The sequence below is a fragment of the Helianthus annuus genome, chromosome 2 (genome assembly GCF_002127325.2).
Source record: "Helianthus annuus cultivar XRQ/B chromosome 2, HanXRQr2.0-SUNRISE, whole genome shotgun sequence".
Taxonomy (NCBI): domain Eukaryota; kingdom Viridiplantae; phylum Streptophyta; class Magnoliopsida; order Asterales; family Asteraceae; genus Helianthus; species Helianthus annuus.
Genome location: NC_035434.2, coordinates 33,091,402 through 33,103,655, shown reverse-complemented (window position 1 = coordinate 33,103,655; position 12,254 = coordinate 33,091,402). Strand labels below are relative to the sequence as shown.

Here is a 12,254-nt window from a genome sequence, read left to right as displayed (position 1 = left end):
AGAAGGAGCTGCGAGGGAATCTTTTACCCTTGATATATAGCATTATTATTGATGCGCCACTAAGGCTGGAAGGTATGGTGTGGGGAGGATGGGCCGCCACGTAAGCGGGTGTGAGGATGGGTCTAAAGTGGATGGACCTAGGGGTGGGGGATGAACCCCTTTATCTATATATCTATATCTATATATCTATAGAGTAAGGTTAACATACAAAAAGCCTTATCATACATCACGTAGGAGACAATGGTAACCGCTGGATCAGGGGTATAATCACGCATGGGACCACATAATCACGCATGGGACTATAATCACGCACGTTCTATGATAATAACGCACGTTATATTTTTTGTCATGTATGTTAATGTAGGTTAAGCCTTGAAGTACATTATACTTTCTCTATATCTATATATAACTATATAATACATTTCCAATGGACACAACAGTAATTTAACCCTTAATTTTTAAGATGACAGTCTAGAAGGCTTAAATAAAACCTATATTTTTACATTTTTCTTCCCATTTTATCCTCCTCTCCTTACAATCGACAGCCAGTTTCTTCAGTTCTTCACCTGAATCGACAACCACCATCATACCAGTTTTAAGACGGCAGACCAAGGGTCTTCATCCTTCCCAACTGAATGCGACAATTGAATCGTTTCGCATCCAAGCCTCAAACCGTTAGAGTTGCACTTGAAATTGATGAATGGGAGGTCAAATCGATTAATGGTAGTTAGATTCGAGAAAATTGAAGAACCGTCGTTCTAGGGTTCCAACCACTTCATGGTCTCCGGCAATGGTGGCACTCGGAAGTAAATATTTTAAGGAACTCTGGCTGTTCATGTCATATTTTGGTTTAAACTCGAACAAAACACAGCTATGGAGTATGTGCTCTTCTTCTATTTGCCACCATGATCGATGCTTTCATCTTTGCATCTTAACGCAGGTAAATCTAATTTGAAATGTTGGTATGAGTATTTTTTTCTTTTTAGATTTTGATTGATTTAATTTGTGTGAATTGATTTTTGTGAATGGTTTGAATCGTTTTCAGATGCTCTAACTGGAACTTTTAAATCAGGTGAATAATATAGCTCAAGAAATGTTAAAATTAACCATTTATTAGTTTATATATTGAAATAAGTTATGTATACTTTCGGGTTCTGTTGTGTGTGATGATATATGATTGTTCTTCGACTCACAAAACCATCGATTTGGGTTTTCTGCAGATGGACGGGTTTGACCAGACAGTAAATGTTAAGGTTATTACGGCAACTAACCGTGCTGATACTTTGGATCTGATTGTTCTCCCTGGTAGGCTTGATCGCAAGATTGAGTTTTGTTTGCGCAATAGGTGACAAAAAAGACTTGTTTTTGCGGTTATTTACTTCTCATAATCATATCTTTATTATATTCTAAATAGGATTCTGTCAAGCAATATAAAGTGAATTTACCAGACGAGCTCTCAAAGATTATAAAGGATAAAATAATGAAGCTGGGAGGGCAAACAGTTATATTTGGCGGAACAAGAAAAAGTGCCCAAACGTTACATGAGGCACTTGTTAAGCATGGTTATGCGGTAACAACAATTGAAGGTGCTCTTACACAAGACGACAAAGATAAGATAATCGAAGAATTCAAAGACGGGTTGACTCAGGTTCTAATATCAACACATTTTCTTGCTCAGGGGTTTGATCAATGTCAGGTTAATCTGGTGGTTAACTATGATCTCCCAGCTATATTTGATGATCCTACAGAGCTTGACAATGAAGCATACTTGCACCGCGTAGGTAGAGCAGGACGGTTTGGTCGCAAGGGTAATGTTTTTTATTGATTTGTTTCATACTTTATATTTATAATGATTGTGTGCTAAAAACGCAACTTTGGACTCGACTATATCTGATAGAAATGGTTAATGTCTATGATGCCCCCAACAAGGATAACTGAATGGGCTATAAAATCAAAGTTATAGATGTTAGGTATTGGGGCAAAAGGGTAAATTTTAAATAATAAAATCAAGGATTTTGTTGGGGGTAAACCAAACAACCAGAATGTTGCTTCAGGTGATGGGATGCCGTCCTAACAAACTGTTGTTTACAATGTTACAGGAGTTGCATTCAATTTACTATGTGGTGATGACGACAACATACTTATGGAAAAAATCGAGAGACACTTTCATGGTGTTACCGAGGTAAATGCTTCTTTTTTACTCTATAATTTTACTCGAGTAAAACGGAAAAAGGGATTTTGCAACCTATTATTAATACGTGGTTGCGTCATGGCAATAGTGACTAGGGCTGTAGATGAATCGTACGAACATGGACCACGGTTTGTGTGCGTTTGGTTAAGTTTAACCAAACAAAAGAACAAACGCGTGTGTGTCTGTGTGTGATCTGCACATAAATAAACATATAGTTTGCGAATGTTCATGAACGTAAATGGTCATTTAAAAATATTGATTATGGTCGTTTAGAAACTGAACAAACTCCCCGCCGAAGGGTCCACTAAACGCATGGTTTGTTTTCAGCCCTAGGTAACACTAATTGAACTGTTACGAATTTGACTCAATACTGAAGTGGGGTTCTTGGGAGTAAATAATTTGTTATATCAAAGAACCATTGTATGGAATGGATCTATAGGTGAATCGATGCATATTTGTTTCTAATGTTCAGATCTTGTAGGTGCCAAGTGATGGCGACTTCAAAGATGCGTTGAAGAAAGCTGGTTTGATGTAAATTTTTTGTGTTGGTCTTTCATTTAATGGAGAACTTTCGTCTTGGTCCTTTATCTAATGTTTGACTTCTAAGTCCTTAATCTAATGTTTAACTTCAAAATCCTTAATCTAATGTTCAACTTCAAAGCTGAACAACGAGTTAACAGTTTTTTAATGGATATGTGATATGGATTTTCCATTAATGTTTTTGTTTATTGGATGTGTGATATGGATTTTGTATTAGTTGGTTTGGGTAACTGTCTTTGTTTATGAATATAGAACTTCAAAGCTGGAGTCTTATACTCTACCGACAAAATTGATATCCAATGTAGCTTGACACGTTGGATTTTGTATTAGTTGGTTTGGGTAACTGTCTTTGTTAAATGAATACATGTTACTGTTATTATTATTCTTCTAATTTATGTTTTGTTGAACTTGCAGTGCAAAAAATGCAATGCTTCTATGCCTCTAGGTGATTACAACACATCTTCTTTGACTCCATTCTTGCTGTTTGTTTCTAAAATCTTAAAGGTCAAAGTATAATCCAATAGGAATGATCAAATGTGTTATTGTTTAATTTATATATGAGAAGTTTATAATTATAATAATGCATTTTGTGAATACATAAGCAGTATTATTATAATAATAATCTAAGTCTTGTGATAAAATGATTTACACAACTATATGTAAATCACCACTTGGAACAGTTCCCTTTTTAACATTTTTTTGTAATTCATTTGACCCATTTGAGATAATACACTACTCAAATCGACTCAACTCGATTCATTAGTAGATGTGTCGAAATTGCCAACTCTAATGCTTATGTGTCGGTTATTTACGAATTAGCTGTCGGTACAACTGCCATAGATAAGATTAGGCAGTATATTGTTCTAAACTTTTTTTTTGTGCCATAATGTATAATGAATGTTGTAGCAGTTAAAAACTAACCCCACCATGAAGTGCGGTGCTTATACATATACATACAACTTATATATGACTTATTTATCGTTTTGAGGTTTGATTTATATTCCCGTCTGTATTGTCGACTCCGCTACAACGCGCGGGTTTCCCACTAGTATATATATGTGTGTATGTATAGGTGTGTGTGAGTGGGTGAGGCCCGGCTTGGGCGGCGAGCAGCGGATGGCGGCGACAGGGCTGGGGCGACGACGGAGCAAGGGGTGGAAGTTTTGGGGCGGTAACGGGAGGACGGGCATGGGGACGAGCCCCATACCTTCTAGTAAAAAAAAAGCCCAACATAGAATTGAATATTAAAGTAGGCTGCATATTTTTGTTTTGTGGGGACCGCCAGGGGCGTTTCTTAGAAGGGCTGTGGCAGGGCCACAGTCCGGGCAAGTTTTTCGGCCGTAGTGCTAATTTTCTGCATTTCGATCGAAATTTTTTATATATAATATGTTTGGCCCGGGCTTGCCCGGGCTTTTTTTAGTGCCCGTGTCTTTCGGCCCTGGCACGTTCAACGGGCAAGATCCGCCACTGGGGACTGCCACAGGGGTTTAGCCTAGCGAATTTTGTAAAAGTCGTGATGTTGGGCTTTTAACAAGTATTTAATGCAATGTCATGATGATATTAAAACCCTAAGCAACATCAGACATTAATAATCAGCCATAGATGTGACCACAACCTGCTGGACGAATTGAAGAAGCTTCTTTTGCTAGGTTTCAAGGCTAGGAATTATTGGAAGTCAAGTGGGAAGCGGGAAATTGAAGTTTTACGGGTTCTATCTCTTCGGTTTCTCTTGTTTTCTAGTTTTTCTTATTTTGATTCAATGAATTCAGTTATGAGTAGGGCTGCAAACGAACCGAACGAACAAGAACAAGACCTTGTTCGTGTTCGTTTGTTAAGAAATATATGTGTTCGAACCGTTCACGAACACTTATTGAACGAGATTTTATGTTCGTGTTTGTTTGTTAAGGAATGAACTTGTTCGTGTTCGTTTGTGTTTGTTTGTTAATTTTAGGCAACGAACAAAAAACGAGCACAAACTAATGTTCATGAACACAAATGAAAACAAACGAACACAAACAATCGTTTCATGAACAGAATATATAATACACTGACACTTATTAGATATTTAATTTGTCAGAATTTTGAAGTATTTAAATAGATATAAAAACTAAAAACACTAATGAACTATCGAACACAAACGAACACGTAACCGAACGTTCACGAACATAAACGAACGAACACGACCTCTGTTCATGTTTGTTCATTTAACTAAACGAACGAAATTTCTTGTTCGTGTTCGTTTGTTTAATAAACTAACGAACACAAACGAACTTCCCGCCGAATGGTTCACAAACTGTTTGCCGAACGTTTGGTTCGTTTGCAGGCCTAGTTATGAGACTTTGTTTATTTGTTTTAAAGACTATGTTGATTGGCTAAATTTCTTAGACTATCTAAGTTACGATGAACTTTTGAATAAAGTATGAATTTTTATCGTTTGTTAATGTGTTTATGGATTCTTCATGAAAAGTAACAAACTTTGGAATATTGATTTAATGTTTATGCATATTTAATCTTGTTTAAATCTGATTATATGTTTCACTTGTGTTTTTGTGGATGTCTTCCATGTATGAATGCTAGTTAGGTCATGGACTATGTGTTAGTGACTAGTTTACGGTTAATTGTGCACGATTTTCGTAGGAACTGTGATTAAGGTTTTTAATATGATTTAACTAACTTAGACATAATTATCCCCAAATATGTTAGAAAAAAATAGGGTTTCAAGTTTTCAATATGTTTAGATAAAATGTTTATTATTTATTATTTTTTAATATAATCAAACGCACACGAACGAACGTAAACGAACGTAAACAAACGTAACAGAACATATTACCAAACGTTCACGAACACAGTCGAACGAATGAGACATGTGTTCGTGTTCTTTTTCTAAGCTAACCGAACGTAATTTTTTGTTCGTGCTCGTTCGTTAAGCTAATCGAACGAACATAAATGAACTTCCCGCCGAACAGTTCACGGACTGTTCGCTGAACGTTCGGTTCGTTTACAGCCCTTGTGCAAAGTAAATGTGATTATTCCTTGTTTATTTTGTCTAAAGGTTCTGTGTTTGTTGTATTGTTAGTTTATGTTGATGTCATTGTCATCATAGGAAACAACTTGTTTGAAGTTGATAGAATTAAAAAGATATTGAATTACAATTTTAAAATAAAAGACTTAGGGTTGTTAAAGTATTTTTAGGTATTGAAGTTTTGTATAATAAAGATAATGTTTTTTTTAAGTCAGAGAAAGTATTGTTTAGAATTGTTGAGTGAGTTTGACTATTTAGGTTATAAACCTGTAAATAAACGTTATCTTTATTATACAAATTGTTTAGAATTGTTGAGTGAGTTTGACTATTTAGGTTGTAAACCTGTAAATAAACCAATTGAACAAAGTTATATTGTGACATCAAAACTAGGTAAAACTCAACAGCTTTTAAAGAATATAACAGGTTATCAGAAATTGATTGGTAAACTGATTTATTCGTCTCTAACAAGACCTCATATAAGCCATGTTGTTCTTTTTTTAAGACAGTTTATGCACAGTCCTAATGAAGTTCATTTGCAACTTGCTTTGAGATTCTTTAGGTACTTGAAACTTAATCCAGGAAAGGGACTATGTTTTAAGAAAAGTGATAATCTTGATTTAATTGGGTTTGCAGATTCTGACTGGGCAAAGTGTTTGTCCACTAGGAAGTCTGTTACAGGTTTCTGGTTGTTCTTAGGGAAAAATCTTGTTTCTTGGAAAAGCAAAAAAGAGAGTATTATATCCAGGTCAACTAGAGAAGCTAAGTACAGGGCTATGTGCTCAGCAACTTGTGAAATTATGTGGTTATTAAATTTGTTAAAAGAATTAAGTGTTGAGATTAAATTACATGTGAATCTTTTTTGTGACAGTCAAGCTGCTATTCAGTAGCAGACAATCCTGTCTTTCATGAAAGGACTAAACACTTTGAATTGGATCTACATTTTCTACGGAGAAAAGTGGTTAATGGTGTTATCAATCCTCAGAAAGTGAGTTCTGAGGATCAGTTGGCCGATGTTTTCACTAAAGGTGTGAGTGTTGTTGAACATGAGGCCTTTTGTGATAAGTTGGGACTTGTTGACATGTTTACACATATGAATGAAGGGGGCATGTTAAAATGACATGTTGTTATTATCAGGGAAAACGTCATATAAATGTAACCAAGTTTGACAATTGTTCTAATTAAATCATCCAAACTTTTTTTGTCCCTCTAAAGTAACTAAACTTTAATTTAGTGTTTCAATAGTGTGTAATTACCAGGTAATCAGGTCATATTTTTTTTTCTCTTATTTTTTTTCTTTTTAAATATCTAGAAATTAGAAGATAGAATAATAACAATAAATCAGATTATAACAATAGTGTAAAAAATAAATTAAATAGAATGAATGAAAGTGTAATATTTGTGTATGACTTGAAGCGAAACTTGATCTTGAAGACACCCACACACACCACCGCTGCAACTCGCGCCTCTTGCCGCCGCCCCTAAGTCGGCGGATGGAAGCTCTCCGCAAGCAACCAAACGCTGCCTGACAACATGCCTGCAACACCTATCTCAACCCTTTGTCACTTCCCTCTCTCTATCTACTCTGTTTCTTTCGAAGTTCCGGAAAGAACGGAGATTCTCCGGCGAACAGATGCTACACCGTAACCAGTATTCGAACGCCATCAGTCTACATCTCCATCACGTACCATCTTCGTCGACCACCAGTAACACCACAGAAACCTATAACCGTCGTTCTACGATTTCCGGCAACATTCATTTTCCAGGTCTGTTCAATTCTGCAACTAAGATACTAAAATGATATGCTATAACTTACTTATGCATTTTGTTTATGTTTATAAGCATTTAAGAGAGTTTAATTGGTTGAATCAAAAGCATGTCTATGCAAGTTTTGGCCATTTGAGTATTGTTAGAATAGGAAATGAAGAAGACGAAATGGCTGAATTGTAGGATCATGTTTTGACCCGAACGAGTCTATCAGATGAGTTTTGATCAGATACAGGTACGGAAAACAAGTACCTGACGTAGAAACAGCTAGATCTTCACTTAAATCACTTTGTTGATTGATATAACAACGTTTACAATCAATTCTCACACCGGCAGCACCTCGGTACGGAAAATCAGAACCTTCCAAATGATTTCGCTTAAGAGGTATTTATAGACATGTACGTTGAAGCGGAACCTTTCATAAGGTTTCACTTGAACGGACATGTACATTGAAGCGGAACCTTTCATAAGGTTTCACTTGAACGGACATGTACATTGAAGCGGAACCTTTCATAAGGTTTCACTTGAACGGACATGTACATTGAAGCGGAACCTTTCATAAGGTTTCACTGGAACGGACATGTACGTTGAAGCGGAACCTTTCATAAGGTTTCACTTGAACGGACATGTACACATAAGTGGAACCTCGTACAATGTGCCCTAATCTAACATTCTAAGACTAAGACTCGATACAAGACAAAGTCGACAGATGCATGCACTAACAGACTCCCCCTCAGATGTTGACGAGTCTTAAGTGTCGAGTCTTTGCATCTTTAGTCTTGATCTGTCTCTGGGCTTCACTCTCAGTCTTTTCTCGCAGGTCTTCAGACTCCCCTTTGCGATATGCTGGCATTTCTTCAGATCATCAGCATCATCAGCTTTAGGATCGTTGTCTGGTTTTCCGTCTTACATCTTCTCAATATCAATCAGTCTGACTCTTCATGTTCCAAGATCTTTGCATGGCTACCTCCATTCAGCGTCCTCAGGTATCGGAACCTGACTCTCATCTAACTCAGATCTCAGGAATAAAATATCCTGGCACATCTTGTCCTACACAAACTCTACCTCAAAGTAAATTTTTCTTACATACATATTTCAAAATAAACACAAATTTTGATGAACCACTTGAAAGGTTAGAATATGAAAACATTTAATTTCAAACATACACTCCCCCTCAAATATTGCTCATCATGTAATAAAGAAACATCGCCAAGGCCCACTTGATGTCCATCAATTCTAGCTCCTCTGCATCGATCTGGTCATAATCTTCTTTTGTCAGGATTGCCAATTCTTCCTGCAATCAACCCTTCATAAGATTCCAATGAAGTGACCAATAATCCCATATGATGCTTTACAACTTCTTCAGAATAATTTTGACCATTTTGAAGATGTAGAGCTACATTGCACTGAATCGAATGCCCATTTCCAGCAGATGCACTTTGAACACTTGGAGCTTTCCTCTCTTTCAATTTCTTCAATTTTTCTGCAAAATAAAATTCAAAAGTGTCAGAAGATAAATGAGTTTTTTCCCAAATTTATCTGTTCCATTTCTTCATCATCACTTGTTTCTGATGAACTGTTTTCAGAAGAAACAGATCCTTCATCTTCACTTTTTCTCTTCATCAGATAACACTTCCATCCATTCCTTCAGCATTTCTGGCTTTCGAACAATATGTGCAATGAAAGCATGAACATTTGAATCAGCTGGAATGTATTTGTCCCAGCTAAATCCTTCAGCCATTTTCTCATCATCTTGATCAACGATGCCATAATAAGCTTTCCTGTTTGCATCCTCGATCATTCTTCCATGTGCCGTTTGAGGTTCTTTCTGTTGATGCGGTTGATGAGTGATTTGCTGATAAATGGTTTTCCTATAATAATCATCTTTCCCAGACGATTCCTTTTCTCCTCTCGGCTGCTGATTCTTGCACTCTCTTTTAAAGTGGCCTTTCTCCCTGCAACGAAAACAAACAACTTTAGATTTATCAAATCCAAGATTAGAAAGATTTGCATCCAAGAAATCAGTTCTCCCTGTAATCAATCTAAACTTTTCAGCTCTCCTCAAAACACTCGCCAAGGCCCACTTGATGTCCATCAATTCTAGCTCCTCTGCATCGATCTGGTCATAATCTTCTTTTGTCAGGATTGCCAATTCTTCCTGCAATCAACCCTTCATAAGATTCCAATGAAGTGACCAATAATCCCATATGATGCTTTACAACTTCTTCAGAATAATTTTGACCATTTTGAAGATGTAGAGCTACATTGCACTGAATCGAATGCCCATTTCCAGCAGATGCACTTTGAACACTTGGAGGATTCACCGTTGAAAACCCACTAGTGTTGACAAATCCTTGACTGCTTGGTTTAGACTGTTTTCCAGCACTAAATGCAGTTTGTATCTTTGGACTGGCTTCAGCAGTTTGAACATTTCCTTTATAGTACAGTTTGATATCTTGCTGATGAGTTGAACTGTTCATTCTAGCAATTTTCTGCTGCTCCAGATCCTGTGCCTCCAGCTTCTCGATAAACTGTGCAATAGATAGCCTGCTAAACTGTCCGGAATTCTTCAATATCATCAGATACGTGCCCCATTCCTTTTGCGGTAATGCATCAGCAAGCTTTTCAACCCATTCAGCTGGAGTTTTTGTAATCTTTAACTGTGACATGGTGAGAACAAGATGACAGTATCTCTCAATAAGAGTCTTGGTCGTCTCACCAGGCATACACATAAACAGCTCAAACTCCTTTTTCAACAAAGCTGCTTTACTTTGTAGCATTTCAGTACTTCCCTCAAACTTCTTTTTAAGAGCTTCCCAGATAGAATAAGCATTTTCGTCATGTTGAAGTAACACAAATATATCTTCTTTAACAGCTTGTTGTAACAAATTAATCATCATCTTTTCTGCTTTATAACTATCTCTTTCTTGTTCCGTGAATTCTGAAATGATTTTATCGACACCCACTGAATTCTTTGGCCTCTCATATTCAGTTTCGATGCTCTCCCAAGATTTCAGATGATTCGCCTGAACCCAATTCTCGAACCGTTTCTTCCATCCGTGATAATCTTCAATTCCCATAAGTTTCAGGGGTTTTTGCATTGTTCCGGTTTCATTCTCCATGTTCATATTCTTAGCAATGTCACCCGGAGTAGTCGGAGATGTTGCGAATGCGTTGTAAAAATCTTCACTCATGATTCGATATCGAAGAATTTCCCAAACTAGCTTTCAAACGAACTGGTTCACCTTGTAAAAATATACCTGAAACGAACAAACAAATAATCAGTTTAAAAACTTATCAATTAACAGAATAAAACTGATACTCGAACAGGTGATAATTCTGTGCGGATTGAAGGTTGACACACTATGCGGACTGAAGTTGATGTGGACTAATATGACCCGGATTAAATTCAAACGACCAGATTCACTACGTACGAACTGATGGACTTTCAAACGACCTTGCCCGACTTCCAACCGACCTGGTTTAAAATTCAAGTGAACTGGACCTTTAACAAAATAATAGAAATGAGAATTCTTGGGCTGAATATATGGGCTGACAATAATGAAACATGGGCCGAGAGCTTCTTGATAATGCAATATATTTGATAGGGTCGCTGAATTAGTGGACAGTTACATTGACAGTTGATTCACATTTGCTGACAACTTATTGGGCCTTTAAAAACAAAGACACATGATGAACCCAATGGCCGACAACCCTTAAAATGAGACACAACTATTTGGCCGCTAATTCCACTAACTGACTTGATCTGGGATTGGGCCGATAATGTTTATCCTGGGATTGGGCCGAGAATATGTTTGAATGTGGCCGATAATTGTTTCAACGATTATTATTGATTGGACCCCTTAATACCCTTACCCAACAAATAATTTGGTCAACAACCTTTATAAACAACTTGATCTCATTGGGACATTAACTATCAACAACTTTGATTGGACCTACACAACCACTAAACCGTCAAGCATTACCACTCATTCATTTGTTTTGATTCTTTGGTTTGCCCACTCATATTCTGATGTCAGACATGAAGCATTAACATGTTACACATCTATTGGGCCGATAATATGAAATAGTGGGCTGACACAATAATGCCTATCACATGCAAACTTGTTTGATCACATTCACATGTATTGTATCGGATGTTGAACCCAAATGCCGACAATGTGTCATATAAAGACTTTAATGAACCGACAATCTTGATCAACCCTAAATGCTCCTTGGACCTTTCAAATATGTAGACTTATTCAAGACACATGATATCTTTTACCAACTAGCTGACAATCCTTGTTTAACGTGTCACATAGATCGATGTACTATCACATGAACCTGATTAATTCTTGCCGACACACTTCACATGCACAACATTAAATCACTTAATCAAACCGATTCAATCCTGACACAAATCACATGATCTTGCTTAATATTTTCACACAACACACGATGCACTTTCTCGTGAAAAACAAAAACAGTTCAATCGGTACACGTATTTTCAAGCGAAAGGTCTTTTTCAAGCGGAAGCCGACATGTATTTCAAGCGAAAGTCAGATTCAAGCGGAACTTGTTCTGACTTATGACTTTTGAAGCGAAACTATCAAATAAAGTGACACTGAAGCGAAACCATGTGGTCCTTTGAAGCGGAACTAAGTGTGTTGGGTGTCCTTTGAAGCGAAACTAAGTGTATTGTCCGTATAAGCGGAACCACATCCGAAGGTGATTTGG

General features: G+C 36.9%; 1 protein-coding gene across 4 annotated transcripts; it reads left to right on the top strand.

The window, feature by feature from the left end:
• Positions 1-514: 514 nt before the first annotated feature.
• Positions 515-3,270, top strand: LOC110883149 (DEAD-box ATP-dependent RNA helicase 38). Of its 4 annotated transcripts, XR_004885360.1 has the most exons (7): positions 515-940; positions 1,046-1,072; positions 1,221-1,305; positions 1,415-1,586; positions 1,679-1,808; positions 2,100-2,182; positions 2,673-3,270. XR_004885360.1 is itself a non-coding variant. In XM_022130980.2 (6 exons), the coding sequence occupies exons 4-6, from the start codon at positions 1,481-1,483 to the stop codon at positions 2,724-2,726; spliced, it is 465 nt and encodes a 154-aa protein (XP_021986672.1). In that variant the 5' UTR covers positions 515-940; positions 1,046-1,072; positions 1,221-1,305; positions 1,415-1,480; the 3' UTR covers positions 2,727-3,267. The 4 variants fall into 4 exon arrangements, 3 of the variants coding, with proteins under 3 accessions (XP_021986672.1, XP_021986671.1, XP_035842209.1); XM_022130980.2 differs by having other exon boundaries at positions 1,415-1,808; positions 2,673-3,267; XM_022130979.2 differs by having other exon boundaries at positions 1,221-1,345; positions 1,415-1,808; positions 2,673-3,267.
• Positions 3,271-12,254: the final 8,984 nt, after the last annotated feature.